Genomic DNA, 21,528 nt, shown 5'->3' with positions numbered 1-21,528 from the left:
CACAGTATTTAGCCCCACAATTCCTCACGAAATAATCTCTCAATCTCGCAAAAGAATTATACACAAATCTTATCACAAGATTTACGCTTGAACACTAATTCTTTTTGGATGTAATTCACGAACGAGAATCTATGGAAACACCCACCGCCAAGCACTCACGAATGCGGCGCTTCCTTCTTAGTGCACAATAGCTTCTGGTTCACTTGTACGGCACACCAAGCACTCGCATTAGGCGCTTCAAGACAGCATCTGCCACTACGTTCCTTGCAATATATATTACGTAGCAAAAGAACACACGGAGGCCGACGCAATGTAGAGAAGATAATTCACGATTCGGTCAACAAGTCCAAGTTTGGACTTTCCTATTTCGTTGCGTTGGCTGACTCCAGAAGGAATTTTATTTCCTTCTGTGTCTGACATGTTGATCCCAGTCAAAGTCAACGATCAACTTTCCTATTCCAGTAGCCAAATTTTCCAACGCGCTTTCGGACTATTCGGAAGTTGATTTTTGTATTTCCATCTTTTGCTCGATTTTGGATAGCCGCAAAATATCCAATTCAAAATATTCAGATTTTCGTTTCGGGCTCAAACTCGAGACATATTTTTAACAATCTCCACCTTGACTCGACGTTTGAGCTAAGTAACAATCGCTTTGATAGAATCCGAATTTCGCTACTACTCTCCCACAGCCCCCGATGGGCTCAACCGCCACAGATGTCTTTCAAGTCCAAGCCTCGCTTGAACTTCGCCATAGCCGTGGACCTCATCAGAATACCAACTCCACGTGCACCTTTAACTGCTTTACAAGGATTTTCCGACACAATCTCCTTAACCGCAGATAAAGCAAAACCATCGTTGCATCCATATCTATTCGGAGATCGAATACGCACCTTGTCAATTTCAGCAGTTACAGCAACCGTTGGCTCAATAGACTCCACCTCGCTATAAGCACCATCCGTGTCGATTATTTCGTTAGTACCCGCTACCTCAGGAGTTTCTGGTTGCAACTCTACCTCAAGCTGAACACCGTCCAGATCCGTATGAACACTGCTATTAACACTCCTAGCCAGAAGTACTGAAGACTCGTCAAATGTAACTTCTCTGCTGATAATAGATGAATTTAATTCCGGGCACCACAACTTATAGCCCCGCTCACCTTGTGCATAACCTAGGAACATGCACTTCATTGTCCTTCCATCGAGCTTACCATCACTAACTCGAACATAACATGGACAACCAAATATTCTAAGAACAGAATAATCAGCAACGTTACCTGACCACACTTCTTCGGGAGTCCGACATTCAATCGCAGTCGATGGGGATCTATTCTTCAGGTAGCTCGCCGTACTAAGCGCATCCGCCAGGAATCTCCTAGCCATACCAGCACTAAAGAGCATTTTATGGGCCATCTCTAGTAATGTTTTGCTCATCAACTCTGCAACATATTGTGATTTATTGGCACTAGTGCAGTGTTTCACTATGCCTTCCTTCATGCAGAATTCGTTTAACAGCTTCGAGCAAAACTCCATACTACTGTCAGTCCGCACCTGCTTGATCGTTTTACCAGTCTCCTTTTCGATCAAAGCTTTTAACTGCCTGATCCTGACAACAGCATCAAACTTGTGCCTTAGCACAAACACCCAAGTCTTCCTCGAGTAGTCATCAACAACTGTTAGCATAAATCTGACACTCTTCCTCGAAGGAAATCGCGACAACCTGCGAACATCCAAGTGAATTAATTCTGCAATATCCGTGGTTTCTTTGACAACCGTACTAAACTGCACTTTCCGCCATTGATCTATATCACAGCACCTGCATACATTCAGTTCGTTAGCCACATAACCACATAGCAAATTTCTTTCACTTAGAACCTTCAGGCTTCTCTCGCTAATGTGCCCCAAACGCATATGCCACAATTCAGACTCTCGAACTGATGCATCCGACGTCTCCGCAGCAAATTCCGTCACTGTCTCACCTTGAAGCTCATACAGGCCACTATGCTTGATTCCTTTCATTATCACCAAGGCACCTCGAACAACTTTCAGAAGTCCACATTCTGAAGAATACTGACACCCAGCTGAATCCAGGGCACTCAAGGAAATCAGATTTTTCTTCAACTCTGGAACATGCCTCACTCCAGTCAATGTCCACACAATACCATCATGCATTCTGATTCTAACATTACCAACACCAATAACATCGCATTCAGAATTGTTCCCCAACTGCACTTTACTACTATTCGTGCACTGATAAGTAGTAAACCAGTTCCTGTTTGGTGTAGCGTGAAAAGAACAACCGGAATCCATAATCCATCCGCCAAACGACGAATTATCAGTGACAGACAAGACATAATCAGCATCATCCGAATTACCATCAGCTATAGCTGCAACATCATCCGCAGGATCAACTCTAATTCCCTTACCCTTGTCGTTTTTCAGCTTAAGGCAATCCCTTCTAATATGCCCCCTCTTGCCACAACTCCAACAGATAACACCACCAGTCCTAAACTGACTTCGTCTATTCGAGTTCATACTACTCCTGCTAATACGTGTACCAGTTCTTCCTCTATTTTCACCTACTAAAGCAGTAGATACATGTTCGCTAGATTCTCTTCTACGGATATCCTCACTCAGAATTAAATCTCGAACATCATCAAACGTCAAACTTGTTGACCCAGAGGAATTACTAACAGAAGTAACAGTAGTATTCCAACTATTAGGCAATGAGGATAATAGAATCAAAGCACGTACCTCATCTTCAAAGCCAATCTCAACTGAACTCAATTGACTAACGATCACATTGAATTCATTAATATGATCAGCAACTGATGCACCTTCGCTCATCTTCAAATTAAACAGACGTCGCATCAAATAGACTTTGTTGATCGCAGAAGGCTTCTCGTACATGTCCGACAGGGCTTTCATCAAACCCGCAGTGGTTGTCTCTTTCACGATGTTAAACGCGACATTACGTGCCAACGTCAGCCGAATAACACCCAAAGCTCGTCTATCCAGCAATTCCCAATTAGCTTGCTTCATCGTCTCTGGCTTCTCCCCGGACAAGGGCAAGTGCAATTTCATCTGATATAGATGATCCTCAATCTGCATCTTCCAGAAACCAAAATCCTTCCCATCAAATCTGTTGATTTTCACTTTTCCTTCTTCTATCGCCATCGATTCGCTTCAACTTAAGTAAGCCTAGCTCTGATACCAATTGTTGCGGAAGCCAAGCGATCGAACAATAAAATTGATAGAATAAGAAAATAAATCGGACACCAAATTTACGTGGTTCGGTCGTAGTGACCTACATCCACGGGGAGAGCAGCACGGAATTCCACTATAGATTAAGCGATACAACGGAGATTACAACCACACTCGAATCACTCAAACACTCTCAGTGTTTCCCAAGCCCCAATTACACCCAATAACTCACACAGTGTTTAGCCCCACAATTCCTCACGAAATAATCTCTCAATCTCGCAAAAGAATTATACACAAATCTTATCACAAGATTTACGCTTGAACACTAATTCTTCTTGGATGTAATTCACGAACGAGAATCTATGGAAACACCCACCGCCAAGCACTCACGAATGCGGCGCTTCCTTCTTAGTGCACAATAGCTTCTGGTTCACTTGTACGGCACACCAAGCACTCGCATTAGGCGCTTCAAGACAGCATCTGCCACTACGTTCCTTGCAATATATATTACGTAGCAAAAGAACACACGGAGGCCGACGCAATGTAGAGAAGATAATTCACGATTCGGTCAACAAGTCCAAGTTTGGACTTTCCTATTTCGTTGCGTTGGCTGACTCCAGAAGGAATTTTATTTCCTTCTGTGTCTGACATGTTGATCCCAGTCAAAGTCAACGATCAACTTTCCTATTCCAGTAGCCAAATTTTCCAACGCGCTTTCGGACTATTCGGAAGTTGATTTTTGTATTTCCATCTTTTGCTCGATTTTGGATAGCCGCAAAATATCCAATTCAAAATATTCAGATTTTCGTTTCGGGCTCAAACTCGAGACATATTTTTAACAAGTATCTTGTTACATCAGCAAGTAATGTACGAATGAAATTACCGAATAATTTTGGTAAACCGGTCTTAAAAAAACATTAGTGAAAAATCATAGCTTTGGTAATCTGTTCAGTTATCTTATTGCGCGAGCAGGTGGGCTGGTGATGAATCAAGCTTGTACTTGTCCAGCCTACTCTAGGTGTGTATCCGCAAACGAAAACGAAAGAATAGTGAATGGGGATCATGTGGTTCCTTTCAAATCATTTCCCCTATTTCTCTCTGGCTCAAAAAAAATTGCCCAGTTTCTCCAATTTCATCATATCTCAATTTTAAATTGCACCACGATCTTAAGTAAAACTACCATCGTCATCCTATCCTGCTTTGAATGTAATAACAGAACATGAGGTGATTGTCCGAGTCAACATTGACAGAGCAACTGATTTATAACTTTTTGATTCTTGTAAAAGAGGCATGTATCGACAATTGAGATATGGGGAGACACTCAAGACTTGTGAGATTATCTTGTGGGGTAACGAACTACATCCAAGAAAAAGGGGTTGATAACTATCGACAATAGATCTTACTTTCGATAGATTTAAAACCACTTGATATGTCCTTAATTACATGGTTTGGTTCAAGAGTTTGAGTCACTAGGAACATTGAGAATAATAACCTGAATATATTAACAAATACATGAAAGGAATAGAGAACAAATCTTCAGGGTACAAATTGGTGTCCAAAAAAAATTTGACATTTCTGAAAAATATTTTTCAAGGAGTAATTTTCATGGAAAAATGAAAATATTTTTTCGGTATTTGGCTGAAATCTAAGATTAAGTTGGAAATTGTCGTTTGAAAAGGAAAACTTGCTTTTAATTTCCTAAATAGACATGCACTAAGTGGACGCTAGTGACTTGGGCATAGGCAACCGGAAAATCGGGCACGAGTCCATGGAAGCTGGGCCCAAGACCCAGGTGCTCATGCCTAGCTCCCCGGTGCCCTAAGCTGGGACTATCAAGGCCGAGCTCGGGTCCATAGAGGTCGGCCCCGAGTGTTAGGGATCGGGCAGTGCACCGGGGTCCTACGCCAAGCCTCAATGGACTCAGGCTCGGCTCCAATGGACCTAGCCTTGGCCCGCTACTAAGGACTTTGGAACGGGCGCTGAGGTTCTTATGCCTAAGTCTCTGACCCAAGTGTTAATGTCTAGTCTTATAATGGAAAATGATCTTTGAGTTTTTAAAGAAGAAATTAATTTCCTGAATTTGACTTGGAAAAAATATTTCGTTGACTCATTTTCCTGAGCAATTTAAATGTCGAAAAATGAGGAAAATATTATCTCAGAAAAATTTTCCATGAAAAAAATGAAGCCTAATATAATGCAACTTTTCCAATAGGCATAGAAAAGGGGGGATGGATATCCTCTACCTCGAAAGCTGTTTCCGATGGCTTCTCAATCAATTCTTAACAATGATACGTATAAATGAGGTATGTAGCAACGATTGAGATATGTTGAGACACTTACGATATGTGAAAGCATCTTGTGGGATAAAGAATCCACTTCCAAATGTGATGTCGGCATTTCTCTCTTAGAAGTGGGATAAAGAAACCACGTTGAAAGGAAAAGAAACCCCAGAAGCTTGAAACCTCGAATCTTGATCGAACGAATGAATGCATGAAGGAATCAAGCAAGAGAGAGGGGTTTTATTTATAGAGAATTGGGCGTGCTAAATACGTTGAGTATCGACATACGGGACAGGACAATACGAGAATAGCGTTGACTGTTGTACCACGTGTCCGAGGTTGATTGGCGTGCCAGCCCAGCAATGTGAGAGGGGAGCTTACATCGGCTGAACTGGCCATTCTCTGCTCTTCCTATGAAACCTTAGTAGATGTTGCGTGCAGCCTGCTCGTAAAAATATTTTACGCTGTAGATTCCACCATGATGAATAAAGCAAATTACAGTACAACGTAATGTTATTTTCACGAACATCGACCAAATATCAGAATGATTTCTATGTAGTACTTTGTCGATTCCAGCGCATTTGTATTTGAGGAGTTTCATGGGTTGTAATTTACGGCAACTTCGGTCAAGTATATGTTAAAGTAAAAACAGCTTGGGCTGAAAGTTTAGTGCGCGAATGACAACCATTTTGTTTCAGAAATTAATTTTTGAGCAGAAATAGATTTTTCTATTTTTGTTCCATGAACGAGTTTATGAGCCAAAATAAGCATTTGATAACGACACAAAATTTCTGTTTCCAAAATAGAAAATCATTTGATAACGACACAAAAATTTCTCCCTCCCGAACAACCAACGGGTGGAAGGCGGTGGATGGCGGGTGAGAGCGAGAGGCGGCTGATGACAGGAGGCGGCGGGAGGTGGCCGGCGTTGGGTGGCGGCGGAGGACGGTGGCCAGCGGCGGAGGACAATGACGGGAGGTGGCTGGCGGGCGGGCGGGCGGGCGGCGGCGGGAGGCGGGCGGGCGGCGGCGGGAGGTGGCCGGCGTTGGGTGGCGGCAGGAGGCGGTGGAGGATGGCCAGAGGAAGACGGCGGTGGGAGGCGGCCGGCGGGCAGCGGCGGCCGACAATGGGAGGCAGCTGGCATTGGGCAACAAAGGAAGGTAGACGAAGGGCGGAAGGAGATAGCGGCGGGAGGAGGTGAAGGACGGCGATGGACGGTGACGAACAATGGCCGGTAGGCGGCGGAGGACGACGGTCAGTGGCGGTGGGAGGCGATGGTGGGGCGGTGGGTGGGCGGCCGGCTAGTAGTAACGACAAGCAATAAGAAAAGTTTTTATTTCTCATTTATGTTCTAAAAATAGAAAAGTAGAAATTTTTTATTTCTGTTCCAAACCTATTTTTGGAGTAGAAATTTGTTCCAGAAATAGAAAAATGAAATTGCATTACCAAACGGATTTCTATTCCAAATATGTTCCCAGGAATAGAAAAATAGAAAAACGGATAAACAAAATGGTTATTTTCAAGAAAGGAAATGGGTTTTACTCAATTTGATCTGGATTATTTTTTGAATCTTAATTTTGGAAGGTCTGGTGTCGAACCTATTAAATCGCGAAAAGTGGCTCAATGAGAAGTTATGTTGCCTTCTATTTATCTATCAAACTATTTCCTAATTTTTTTATGAATTTGTTTAACGCGGGAGCTTATAATACTTATCGAAGAAAGAACTTCACGTATTACAAAAATATCTGTCTTCTTTCATCGACGGGTGAGACATGTCGAGACACTCATGGTTTTGTGGGACAAAGAATCCACGTCCAAGAAAAAGATCAATGATTATCAACAATAAATCTTACTCTTCAATAGGTTTATAGCCATCGAATATGTCCCTAATTATATTGTTTGCTCAGAGAGATTGAGTCACTAGGAATATCAAAAATAAAAACCTGCATATATTAACAAAAAGAGAAAGCGAGTAGAGAACAAAACTTGGGGGCACAAATTGGTGTTCCAATACTCACATCTATGACTTTCTTGTGATCAAACAAGTGAAAGTTGGTTACCAAAAAAAAAAAAAACAAGTGCAAGTTGACGGAATTTCTTATATTGAACCAAAATTATTCTCTCGCTTTTCTATTTCAGCCAAATATGCCTCAACATACAAAAGGTCTTGAATATCACTGTCCTAATGTGATTTCGGTTTGTTCTCAAATGGGTTTATCTTGCGTTAAAGAATTTGTGGCCAGTTTCTTCCCTCTCTCCCATATTGCATGCTTCCTCTATGCCAAGGAGCACGTCTAGCTTAGTAATTTTCATTTGTGACTTGAAATACATGTCGAGGTAGTATGTACAATATTGTTGAGGTTGGGATATGAGGATCGGGTTACGAACATCGTCTAAATCGCAATTCGTGGATTGGAAAATTAGTGAATGACGATAATCTGATTCTTTCTCAAATTCTCCGAATCAATTCCCCTGATTCTCTATGGCTAAAGAAAAAAGAAATTCCCTGTTTCTCCAATTTCATATTGTTGCATCAGGATCTTAACTAAGCAGTATCATAGTATTCATCATCATTGTATATGCTGCTTCATGACGTACAAGGTATTTGAAGTAATAATAGTACAACATAAGGTTCATGTTCGAGCCAGCATTAGGACACGCATCAAAACCAACTCCACCAAGAGCAAACCACAACATATAGAGAACCACAAACTGTCACCATTCTCTAGTTTGCTATGAATGCGAGTGCCATCAGGACACAGAGAACAACAATCAGCCAAGGCATGTCAACAAGCAGAATGTACATTAACATACCGCACTTAAAACTTTCCAGAGCAGCACTGAAGAGAGCGGACATAAGTCGGAACCTTGGGTCCATAACTTGCCCTCCAATCTTGATGATTTTGAGCAGTTTGTAGATACGCATGATTTTTGCACAGGTAGTGTTGGCTGGAACACCCATGAACTCAATGAGTTGATTCAGGAACCCAACCAGGGAACGAACACGTCGGGTACGTGCGACAATGCGATCTGCAAGCTCTGCTCCACCTCTTGGAAATAAATTCAGCAGGCCACTTGTTAGTGTACAGTCTTTTGGAAAAGCTCGAGTTTGAGCTCTTTCTGCATCACATACTACGGCAGTCTTTCCAAAAGCTTTCAAGAACTACCAATTTAAGCTCTAAAGGAAATCTGATGCGGTATGATGCCAAGCTTCTAGTGCAAGAGTATGCATTGCAGGAGTCTAACCTCTGTTTATACTTCAGATATGTGACCCATCTAGTGAACCACGGCTAATTAAGCTATAGTGAAAACTATTCTTTTCGACAAAATGGAACATCAGAGTACCAGGAAATACCTCCTTAACCGCCTACAAACCATTCCTGACTTTCTCTTACAACACTTATTCACGAAAGAAGACCAGCCAGACGCACAAAACTGCCAGGTAAGCCCCCATGCTTATCGAGTAGAAACAGAGGAAAGCCAATTGCGGGTCTTATCTGTTCTTAGGAGGAAAAGCTAATAAGACTTTCAATTAATACAGTGTTCTCAATATGAGTTTCTCTTGACAAAAGAAAGAAGCAGAGTGCGTATACAGTTGTGTGACTTCAGGGAAAGGTTCACATTCTTTCCAACTTCGTGATTTTCAAAAAGAAATTGCAGTTATTGTGGATTTCACTTTCCTCAGACAAACTCAGCTATTTTAATGGTATTCATGCTTGAGAGGATATATTCCTGGTATGAGTCGTCCTGTATACAATTACCAAATGAATATCATGAAAATTTACCAATTCACACGAAAAAAAGGGGCGTTTGTTGCAAAATGGCGCGTTTGGTGCAAAATGCCTTCTTGTAGTACATGCTCTGTTTTGAGTAGAGCCCATTTCTGCTCTTTGAGAGTCGAGTCATTATGAACATCTCAATCAATAAAAGGAAAAAACGAATAGATCAAAAAATCTGGACGGTACAAATTGGTGTTCCCATAAAACAGGATTTACGTAACGGAATACATAGTATGACGTGATCAGAGGAAGGAAGAGGAAAGAATATCAAGATTTTGGCATGAGTTTCCCCGAAGACTATCAAGATTTTGGCATGAGTTTTCCCGCTATCCTCAAAACGGAGCTGGGCTACCGTGCTTAAGATATATTTAAGGTCAATGAAGGTTACCTCCGACCACCGCGATCAGCTGGATCGTTGTTCTCCATTAACCTTCCAACTTTGCCAAATCTCTCCTTTTCTTCCTGAAAACGTGGTTTCAAGTGTTTGCAGCAACAAAAGCTTCCGAGAGCCATTGCAAGTAAACCAGGTTTTTAAACCCAGCAACAAAAGCGTACAATTACCTCAGAGTGACCAAACGCTTACTTCACTCGGAGACCTTTCTTGCTGCGCATGAATGGGGACCCACGAAAGCGAAAGGCGGACCAATAGAAAGACCGCTTAGCTGCGCCTTAACTTGAAAACATGACAGAGAAAAGGGTCGGTCCTCGCCGCCATTTGATCCCCCAAGATTGGTTCTCTATTTATCTTTTTTTTCTTTTTGTTAATGTATCCAGATTGCTATACACGTGGCTTCTAATGACAGAGGCTCTAAGATCAAATAACGTACTTAGAGGTATATTCAGTCATTTTGGATCCATCAAAAAGTAAGATTTATAGCTAGTAGTCATTAATCCTTCTTTTTTTTTTGGGACGCAACTCACTTATGCCATAAGATATTTTCACAGCCACGAGTAGCTCAACATGTCTCAACGGTTGATGCATGCCTCATTTACGTGCATCCACAGTTGAGAATTGGCTGAAACGCCGACGGAAGCACCTTCGAATGTTATATATATTGGAAAAGTTTTGTGATATTAATTTGGTAAATTAGTTTAGGTCAAACTCATGGCCAGAGTAATCCCTCTTCATGAGTTTTACTGCCTGTGCAACTGCTTACTTATCTGAGAAGAAAGAGTTACGTTTTACAGTCGAGTGTTCTTGAAAAGGCCAAACTTTTGAAAAATGCCAAGAAGCCTCCATCACATGCCTGAAGAGACTGCAATTTTCAATAGCAACTATCCCATGCACAGAAAGAGTGCACATTAACTCGGTTGCTTTCTTTTGTTAAGAGAAACCCTTTCTTCTTTTTTTTGGCTAAGTTTTTTATTTTCTTCCTTCTGTTAAGAGAAACACATACTACTTCCAATGAACTTTATTTGTATGACACGTAGTCAAAACACGAATCTGCATTTACATAAACCGTGGATGCAGGTGGTACACTCCATACATGCATCGTCGGTGGGGCCACTTTGTCCCTCACTAACTTCCTTTTTTTGCTTAGTTATTTTGTATTCCTTGTTAATTAAATCCTACTCAATTAACATCATTATGTTAATGCCCTCAATGTGAAAACAGACTAGCTCCGTCCCTACCCGCAATGCCCATATAGGTGATCTATAGACTCATTGGATATGATTTACGCTAATTGCATGGTATTATACCGTGCATTAAACTTCTTTTTGAATTTAGACCTACAGTTCTAGATGTGATCATGTGCGTATATGTAGTTTGTAGTATAAAGAAGTACGCGCGATATTCATTTTAGACTCGTATCTCGATAACTTTAGCTATTAGAAAAAAAGTGTAGTATTCTATGATACTCAATGGGTTCAAATCTTTACATCTCGCATTTCATGTGCAAGGCCCGTTTTACACACCAGTGAAGTGTTAAGACATATTTTGTTTTTTGAAGTACTTGAGAAGTTTACTTTAACAAAACGAGCCTTGAACACATTTCCTGATAACTTGAGGTTCTGTGAAAGACTATCGTATAGCAATTATTTTTTTGATTTTAATTTCTAGTAGAGAGCAAAGCGTGCTGCTCAAATTGCTAAAATGGATAAACAACGTCTTGATTCCACAGAGGAATCCTTACTTCAGGCCATTAGGGACATGTATACCCATAGTGGTCCGACCAACATTGCTAAAACACTTTTATATTTAACCTAATCTAGGAATACTTGTTTTTTATGATTTTTTTAAAATTATACTGCTAAAACATTTTATGCCATACAAAGCTAGTGAAAATTTTTTATAATTTTTTTTAAAATTGAGGTTCTGTTTGTTTTACGAAAAATGCGACATTTCTAGAAAATATTTTCCATAAAGTCATTATCCAAGAAAATAAAAAAAAATTAATATTTTTTTTATTTTTTAAATCGAATTTTTAATTAATTTTTATTTTTATTTTTTTCCTTTATCGGCCGGCGACCGACCACAAGCGAGGACGAGCACGCCGGAGGCCGGCAAAGCTCGTTCTCGCCGATCTGGCGAGGCCGAGGCCTTGCCGGCCTCAGGCGAGGCTCTAGCCTCGTCGATCTGGCGAGAATCGAGCTCGCCGGCCTCGGGCGAGCTCGACCTCGCCGATCTGGTGAGACTCGAGCTCGCTCGCCCGAGGCTGGCGAGCTCGAGCTTCGCCGGCCTCGGGCGAGGCTCCACCTCGCCAGATCCGACGAGGTCAAGCTCGCCCGAGGCCGGCGAGGTCAAGCTCGCCCGAGGCCGGCGAGCTCGAGGCTCGAGCCTCGCCCTAGGCTGGCGAGCTCGAGCTTCGCCGGCCTCCGACGAGGTCGTCCCGCCCCGGTGGCCGGTCGCCGTGGCCGACACCGGCCGAAAAAAAAAAAAAAAGAAAGAAGAGAAAAGAAAAAAGAAAAAACAAAAGAAAAAGAGAAAAAAAATAATTAAATTTCGATTTTTTTTAAACATTTTTGTAAAGAGGGAGAAAGTGTGTGGATGGGTATAGTAGGTGGGTTGGACATGAGTTCCAAACTCAACCCATTTAGACCCATTTATCTTTAAGCTTTAAAATTTAAAACCCATTTAAGATTGACTCTTTAAAATTAAAGTGACCCATTTATTTTTAAATGAGTCATATATGGGTTTAAGACCCATTTTGACACCTCTACTTAAGAGAGATTTTTTAGATATTCACTTACAATTTATCATATCACTCTAACTCAAATTTTACAAAGTAATTTCAGTTCTCGAGTATTACCTTTTCTTCCCTGAGCATATTTTTTAATTGATATAGAAAACTAGTCGCATGGCTTGCGAGTTTACCACTAATTAATAGACTAATGTCTTACATCAAATGAGAAATGAATGATGATCTTTGAGAAAAAGAATTCACAAAAATATTGGAAAATGTATCAAGGGAAACATTCAAAAATGATTCATATACTATTGCCAGTATTCAATTTTTATCATCATCCTTTATCAAGTAACGGATTAGGTCCTGTTGACACTCAAAATTATCCCTGGTGAGAGCGGGCCGTTTACAAGTTACAAAAAATATGAACTACAGCCCACATGGCGAAAATTCAAAAAAGGCCGCAAGTCAAGCCCAGAGGCATTAAGAGGACCTAAAGTAATTATCGACAGGACACGTCATAGAGGTGTCGATAAGTTCAAAATCACGAGCCTTGCACGTGACGTCGACGAATCTAAGATCACGAGCTTTGCACGTGACGTCGATGAATCCAAGATCACGAGCTTTGCACGTGACGAATCCAAGATCACGAGCTCTACACATGACGTCGATGGAACCAAGATCACGAGCTTTGCACGGAATTACGGTAATACGTGGCGAAGAATTTGTTTACACGTGTCAAAAGGAAAAGATATGACCGTGGGCGTGAAGATCAAGGAAGAAATAAAGAGACACGTGGAAGAAAATTAGCTATTACATGATGCCCAAAGAGCGTGAGCAATGTCGACAAGTCAGGAAACGGTTAAAGCGCGAAACGTAAGGAAGTGGAAAACGACTATCAAGGGGAAGTCGATCGACAGTTATCAAGCTGCTCTATAAATACTCAAGGATTTCCAACATAGAAGGGACCTTCTTCGACAAACACAACACATCTTTTATCTAGTTTTTATCCTTAACACATTAGGAGTAGTTTTAATCGTAGCCTTCGGATTCTTTGTCGTAGATTCAATTCCGACGATGGTCTTTATCAGGTTCAGCATTGTTGATTAAATTCCAATGTTGTGCCACCAGTTCAGCATCGTTGATTAAATTCCGGCGTTGTGCTTAGAGTATAGCTGTTGATTAGATTTCAGCCATATTCTCTTAAGCTACGTCATTGATTAAATTCTGGCGTACTTTGAAGTTGTGTCGTTGATTAGATTCCAACATAGCTTAATTTCAACATTTGCAAATTGTCGTTTCATTGTTAGTATTGTCGAGTCTAGCATCGTATCAAGTCAGGGTGTAAGATCTAAATTGGGATTAATAAACGCATTTGACATTCTCTGTCCAAGCTTGATTCAGGACTCTGGTCTCCCTTAATAAAATCCGAAACGCAGCGTTCGGTGAAAGATTTTCAACGGAGTAAAAACCGGCGAAACAGGTCCATAATTGAATCTCCAGTTATCAGGAAAAATTTATACAGCTGATCAAATATTGAATGAATATGCTGACTAAGCGCGGGAGGTACACAAGTAGTGCTAACGTGGAATGTAAAAGTAATGATACCAAAGAAATCACAAAATGGTCCATGTATTATTGTCGATTTTTAATGATGGTCGTCGTCCTTTATTTCATTATAGATTTGGTCCTTACCCCGACTTCGGATCCCGGTTTCAAATATTTTCTTCCATATGTAGGCGAAAATTGCTGAGTAGGTGCCAAATCAATATGCTAGTTCACACAATCTGAAGAGGTTATCGAAGACGATCCATGCAATGAAACTTGCACTTGCGGTTCAAATTGGGTTTTCCTAAGGTTTCTAACAGTATCGCTTCTGCTTACGCATTGGCGCATTTGTCTCGACATGGGCAATAGTCAAGACACTAAAACGACTTTACCTGCTCAATTGAACCACATTCTCGGAAGTTGCAGTCGAGTGGTGATCACTTAAAGAGAATTGCTGCTAGGTAGACACTAGAACAACGTTACCACATCATCAGCCAAGGTTTCCCAAGGATCGAAGACCAGGCTTCTGCTACGTTGCCAATCGCTGGCCCCACATGTTGATTGTGATTAGTTTTGAAATTCTCTAATATAGATATAAGAGAACAGACAGCCAATGGAAAAAATAAAACCAAGGGCCTATCTTGAATCTTTGGTGTGTTAGGAGCGTACCTTACTAAGGCAGAGGTAGCCTCAGCTATCGATAAGGGCCTTCGCGACATGTCCATTTGCATTACAGGAATGATGGACTGCACGGATGCGTTTCTTATTATAATATACTGATGACCGCATATCATGTCCCCTAAGTTGGGGGAATTGTTTTTCTTCTCTCATCTCAAGGAATTCCTCCGAATTTTACATTTCAGAATTCAGACGAAGCAGTTTAAGGATATACTTAGGTCCATCTTATATCTATATTAGAGAATTTCAAAACTAATCACAATCAATATGCGGGGCTAGCAATTGGAATCGTAGTAGAGGTCGGAGGGAGCCGGCTAGTTTCAAATCTCCTGGATCTTTCATATTTTTTCTAATTATCTCTTAACTTTTCTAATCTTATATTTCTGCTTATATTTTTTTCCAATTATATGAATTGCACATGTGATTAGTATTTGGCAAATAAATCTGCAGTGAAGAAAAAATTCGTCAAGCTGTGATGCCATTATTTTGTCTTTCCTAATTGATACTTCATTGAGCATTTGATATATAGTAAAATAGTGGTAAAAATCATCAAACTCCACGTTCGCCCTGAATTTTTTTTTCCTTCTTATTTCTCTTTTTATCCTTTTATCTAAGTTATTTTCCTCATCAGTAATATAATCGTACATTTGGATCCAAAGACCAAATCTCCTCTTCTTCTTCCAATCCCGCCAATTTTTCAGCGACCGCCTCATAAAAAGTCTTTACCGTCATCACTGCAGAGAGAGAGAGAGAGAAGCGACGAGCTCAAGAAATGGAGTTCACCCTGAGCGGCAACGCCTTGAAGACCTTGGCTCGCTTCATCGCTTGCCTCTCCCGTGTCGGCAACGACCTCGCTATCCAAGCTTCTCCTTCCCAGGTCATTCCTTCAATTTCTTCTTCTTCTTCTCCGTCTCCGTCTCTCTCCCCCGCAGCTCCGGTCAAAAACTTCGCCGGTCGCCGCTGAAATCCATGTCGATCGTTCCTCGGCTTCATCCATCGAGTGAAATAGCTGAGTAGTTGCTTCTTCGTGTTCCCTGACGAGGGATGCTTAGTTTAGATATGATGCTATGCTGTTGTTAGGTCTTTGGCTCGTTGCGCTCGATTCAGTGTCCGATTGACAAATTCGAGAGTCCTTCCACCGATTGCCGTGCGCGTGGAGCTTTTTTGGCGGTGGATTTGAGGCAGAAATTTGTTGACCTAGGTTGCGATTCGCCCTGTCGACGATGATCAGAACTCGACGTGCATAAATATCTGAAGTGACTACAAGAATCTAATACTGTTGATAGGGTAATTCAAAGTCGTTATATCGTGAGACTAGGGCAATCAGCTGCTGTAGCCAGGAGAACTATCAGTGCTATGGTGAAACCCAGGAAAAAAAAGAAGAACCCTCTGGATAACCTTCTGTGGGCGCTGCTATTCTGTCTTGATAACGCTTTCCTGGTTTGTCTAGTTACTTTGATGGTCTTGTAGGGAGGTTTGCAACACTCAATCAGTGAAAGCATGATTGCGTTCGCTGGCATAACTCTCATATGGCCATAATTTTCCATGACTTTCTTCTGCTTCGTCACATTTAACTGCCAAATAACAATTGAAGTTTCAAGTTCCTAAGCTCGTGTCTGGCACTTGGCACTATTTGTGCTGATTTGAAACTGGAATACAAATAATATTGATCTGTACACAAATATCTTCTTACTTGTGGATATCAGATTAAGATTCTGATATTTGTATTCAACCTCCAGCTTTCCTTTCACGCACTCAATTCGTCAAGATCTGCCTATCAATTGATAGCCTTCAAGCCAGACCTGTTTGATGTGTTTATAGTATTTGGCACACAGGTTCAATGCAGTGTTCTTTTAAAGGTATATTGTCATGGCTCATCTTTCTAGTATATTTGTCAGTTTATGGTTGTAAGCAACTTACAAAATAAAAATCCTCTGTGCAGGCAGTCTGTTCTGTCCTTAGAACACCTATTATAAACATTGATTATTTGAGTGTGCAATTACCAGACATCAATACATCAAAAGTTCAATGGGCTCTGCAGTGCTTCAATGGTAAAGACCTTTCAGTTGTGTGCATGGTGCTCTGAATTCATTATGTTGGAAATGGTGCATTTGATGGTTAAGATTGCAAGCTGTGACACATTGGGAAAAGTTAGCGAATTCCTTTTGCCCCATAAAAATAATCTCACTCCAATTCTGTGGAAAAACAGCAGAAATGAAGTCTTGAAACTAACATGTTAATTGAGAGAAAATTACTGTAAAATGCTGTGAGAAGCATCTACATGTCATGTCATATGTGTCTACGGAGACGAGCTTTTCTAATTTCTCATCATGTAAAAGCAGCTTGAATTCTGTCAAACGGATTTTACAGTGCCCTACAAATCCAACGAATCCAGAATAAAGAGACGGGGAAGTTTATGTTAAAAATTAGATTCTAATTTTGCTTCTTTTTTTGTTGGCCACTTACTGTTTCAAGTCTTTGACTCAATTATGCTAACTACATATCATTCAGTATGTTTTCTAACTGCAATATAAATACGAGGCTGGTACCTGTCAAACCTTCATTAACTTGATAAGAAGCTGCACCATGCAGAGATACATATTTATCTCACTTCGCCAACTATGAGTTTTTGTTCATGCATATGTGATGAGGTTCAACTCAAGTTCTTGTCATATGTATGCGGGCATTAAGAAAACATACTGGATTACTTGCAATGTTGACCCTGACGTACATCAATCATCTCTGGATAGGAGAAGATACCCAAGCAATTTTGTAGTGAGGCCTCGTGATCCGAACAGATTGCTTGCAAATTTTCAGTCATCCCTTCAGGAAATTACTATCATTGCAACTGAATGCAACTCTGATCCTTCTGATGCTGCAAGTGAATTTGGTGGGAAAGCTGTTGAGTTCCAAAGCTACATCGATCCTACCAAAGGTAGACATGAACTATATTCTTTTCAACTGAATATGGAGAAGAACATCATGGTTCAGATTCTGGTTGCCGAGAACGACTCTTTACTGCACACTCAGCTGTGGATAGACCCTGCGGAAGAGTTTGTGCAGTATGCTCATAGCAGCAACCCAGTAGACGTGACTTTTGCTGTCAAATAGTTGAAGGTATTCGATCTGATTTGTTTTTTATTATATCAGATATCAAGATATTTGGGTCATAAATGCAGCTAGAAGTTCTTGAACATATGACTTCACTATCAAACTAATCTCCATTTCCTTAAAATGAGTTTCCTTAAAATGAGTCCACCTAATTGCCAAAATGCTATTGGAGTCACGTTCAGGGCCATCTTTTATGTTGAAGTTTTTCCTTGCGTTTTCCAGTGAACATGATAATTTTTAACCTTTGTCCATCTCATGGAAATCGAGGCATTTCTTGCATTCTGTGAGGGATGTGAAATGGACATTCATACGTACTTTGAGTAGGTCGGCGAGTAAGTAAATTCTAAGTGCTCTTTTGTATCTTACCTTCTACCCATTTTTTTTCCATGCCTCACTTCAATTTTGTTATGCAAGTAGCTCGGATACAACGAGTAGTTTTCATGCAATCAGTCCATGACTGGTTTTATAGATGGATGATGGCTAGTTATCTGCTTAGAGATCTAAAACATGCTGATGCATAGCTTTACAATCAAAATCGTAAGGCCCATGACAACTGGGGCTAAATGTCAAAAAACAGGAGACTATCATTGAAAGGTTGGTTGACATAACATAGTGCACCTTCGAATCAAGTTTGGATAATAATAGTGGAGTTTTAAGTTCGGATAGTAAATGGTTTATTTATCAAGTTTAATGCAAGATGCTAGTAAAGTATGCCAGCTATAAATATCAGCGCAAAACTTCATGGTTCATGCATGTCTTTTGACTTTTCTTTTTGGTTCTAAATTCTTGGTTTCAAGTGCAACATCTCTGCCGTCACAGAGGGGCGTAAGTGCAACTAAATGTAAAATAGAAAAAAGAAATGAACTTGAGACAACTGGATGTTTTTATGAAACAGGCCTATTTTGATGGCCCCCAAAATTCGGCATTTGATGAAGGGGCCTCTTCCAATTTTGATGCTACACTTGTACTGGCCACCATGCTCATATCACAATTACATGAAGGTAATACTGGACCCTCAGCAAATGAAATGCCGGGCCAGGCTGATACTGGGGAAGCTTCTGGAGAACAGCCAGAGAGGAATAGAACAAGTGCTTCCGAGATTCCATCTAATCATACCAGAATATGGTCTGAACTCTCGGGTGAGTGATCTTTGTAGCTTGTAGCACTATCATCTCAATGATGGCAAAGAAATTGACTTTGCTTCGCTCTAAATTGAAGTGCTGTGTATGTCATCAGAAAGATACTTTTTAGGAAGTCAATAGGAAGGTATTTTTTGGTAATCAAAATTTGAGTAGTTACTAACTTTGGGCAGGAAGTGCTGCAAGAAGTGGCAGTGGTTCTGATGGAAGGCAAATTCCAGAAGAAAGGATCTTAAAAGCTGGTGGTCAGTCAGGAATTGAAAGGATTAGCACCATTCAAATATCAAAAGCTACATCAGCTGAAGGAAACATCCAAACTGGTCCAGATTCTTCATCTCTCAATCTCTCTCAGTTTGTGTGTGTATGATGAACATCATCTTTATCTCTCTAGGTCGCATTATTTTGCTGTCTCCTACTAATATTTCTTGATAAAGTTGCTACTTTCTTAATCGCCTGTTTCCCTTCTGTAAATGCTGCTTTGCAAGAAAGCATTTGGCTTAGGCCATGATCGTGCAACTTTATCATGGAGTCTTGCAACATTTACCTCTTAAACTTGCATCAAGAAGCAGAAGTTTCTGGCAGAACTCCATATTTGCCCTACCAAACCTGTCAGCATTTCTTTCTTTCCACTCTTTAGTGTGACTGTCCACATGATACCATAGACAAGGTGGAGAAAAAACATTTGCCGCTTTTCACTCGACTGTGAACCTGGATGATGCACTGCACACCCCTGTGCAAGTACCTATTTCTGGAAGACTGAACTCACATGCCTTTCTTGGGCTTCTCAGTATCGATTCAATTAGTCTACTCATATCATATCATTTGTTAGTGGTTCTAAATGTTTTTAGATGCGAAGGTACTGAACAAGATCGTCACAGACATAGCACTAATTAGCGCCATCATAAGTATGTTCGTGCAGTTGCATTAGCGGTTTAATCGGATAACTCCTCTAAAACGATTTTCTTTGTCCTTTGGTTGTGTAGATGGACACTGTTTTTCACGACATCATCAATGTAATTGGGTTGATGCCAATGAGGATGAGGATGATGAAGACCTTTCAGTTGTGTGCATGGTGCTCTGAATTTATTATGTTGGAAATGGTGTATTTGATGGTTAAGAGTGCAAGCTCGTGACACATAGGGAAAAGTTAGCGGATTCCTTTTTCCCCCTAAAAGTAATCTCGCTCCAATTCCATAGAAAAACAGCTGAAATGAAGTGTTGAAACTGACATGTTCATTGAGAGAAAATGACTGCAAAATGATGTGAGAAGCATTTATACATCATGTTATATGTGTCCACGGAGATGAGCTTTTCTAATTTCTCATCCTGTAAATGCAGAGTGAACTCTGTCAAACGGATTTTGCAGTGCCCCAATATGACCTATAACGCCAACGAATTCAGATAAAGAGACGAGGAAGTTTATTTTTAAAAATTAGATTCCAATGTCTACCACTTCTATTTCTTTTTTTGCTCGCCACTTACCATTTTAAGTCTTTGATTCAGTCATGCTAACTACATACTATTCAGTATGTTATCTAACTGCATTATAGATAGGAGGCTGGCACCTGTCAAACCTGCATTAATTTGATAAGAAGCTGCACCATGCAGAGATACATGTTTATCTCGCTGCGCCAGCTGTGTGTTTTTGTTTATGCATATGTGATTTTGTGATATGTATGCAGGCATTAAGAAAACATACTGGATTACTTGGAATGTTGACGCCGACATACAACATTTAGCTCTGGATAGGAGAAGACACCCAAGCAATTTTGTAGTGAGGCCTCGTGATCTGAAGAGATTGCTTGCAAATTTTCAGTCATCCCTTTAGGAAATTACTATCATTGCAACGGAACGCAGCTCCGATCCTTCTAATGTTGCAAGTGAATTTGGTGGGAAAGCTGTTGAGTTCCGAAGCTACATTGATCCTGCCAAAGGTAGAGATTAACTTCATTCTTTTCAATCGAATATGGAGAAGAATATCATGGTTCGGATTCTAGTTGCGGAGAACGACTCTTTGCTGCACACTCAGCTGTGGATGGATCCTGCGGATGAGTTTGTGCAGTATGCTCATAGCGGCAAGTAGACGTGACTTTTCATATCATAGTGACATAGAATAACAAAATGGACAAAATTGTAATTTATAAATAGTTAAGATATAGTCCTCTAATTATCTTACTTACTGGCATTGAATTTAATCTTACAATCATTTAAATTCTTTTCCTATATTAATTTTATTTTTATATTTAAGTCTCTCTACACATTTAAATGTTTTCTTCACACACATGCGGTACTCTTTTTACTCGAGGGGAATAAAGAAATTTTTTTACATGGATTTATAAACCTAAATCACAATCGGTTTCATTCGTCATTTTATTATCGTGTGATGCAATAAAATACTTTGAATGCACACATGACCATCGTCGTTGTTCAGCCTTGTGATATTACGAGTGATTTATGAATGAAATTATCAGGTAATTTTGGTAAACTAGTCTCAAAAGCACAATGATAGTGATTAAAATGGAGCTTTGTTAATCTGGTTAGCTATCTTATTTGGGCAGGCGAGTAACGAATCAAGCTTGTACCTGTCCAGCTTGTTGTATGTGCATAGTTCAATTGAACAAATTATTTAGAACTTGTGAGCTATCCAGTTAGCTATTTTAGTTTGAATT

At 40.4% G+C, this 21,528-nt stretch overlaps 2 protein-coding genes, 1 long non-coding RNA gene and 2 pseudogenes across 4 annotated transcripts in view; 3 read left to right on the top strand and 2 right to left on the bottom strand.

Moving 5' to 3' along the window:
- The window catches only part of LOC115694557 (uncharacterized), a 186,890-nt gene extending 166,384 nt beyond the window's left edge, over positions 1 to 20,506 (top strand). Inside the window, exons 2-4 of one of the 2 annotated variants that reach the window (XM_056312068.1) lie at positions 18,616 to 18,859; positions 19,033 to 19,179; positions 19,843 to 20,506. In XM_056312068.1, coding sequence (XP_056168043.1) covers positions 18,616 to 18,859; positions 19,033 to 19,179; positions 19,843 to 19,940 — 489 coding nt within the window. In that variant the 3' untranslated portion in view covers positions 19,941 to 20,506. The other variant, XM_056312072.1, reaches the window with a different exon arrangement.
- The window catches only part of LOC115664753 (uncharacterized), a 75,851-nt gene that overhangs the window by 24,277 nt on the left and 30,046 nt on the right, over positions 1 to 21,528 (bottom strand). The window lies entirely within an intron of this gene.
- Positions 1 to 21,528, bottom strand: part of LOC130138330 (uncharacterized) — a 73,379-nt gene that overhangs the window by 32,255 nt on the left and 19,596 nt on the right. The gene's annotated exons all lie outside the window — the stretch shown is intronic.
- Positions 15,369 to 18,080, top strand: LOC115694559 (uncharacterized; annotated as a pseudogene).
- LOC115664620 (uncharacterized) overlaps positions 15,500 to 21,528 on the top strand; it is a 103,389-nt pseudogene continuing 97,360 nt past the window's right edge.

The sequence above is a fragment of the Syzygium oleosum genome, unplaced genomic scaffold (assembly GCF_021117445.2).
Source record: "Syzygium oleosum isolate NSW1041296 unplaced genomic scaffold, Sole_v2.1 Sole_v2.06, whole genome shotgun sequence".
Taxonomy (NCBI): Eukaryota; Viridiplantae; Streptophyta; class Magnoliopsida; order Myrtales; family Myrtaceae; genus Syzygium; species Syzygium oleosum.
Note: the sequence above shows the minus strand (reverse complement) of the source record. Positions and strands in the feature narration are given on the sequence as shown.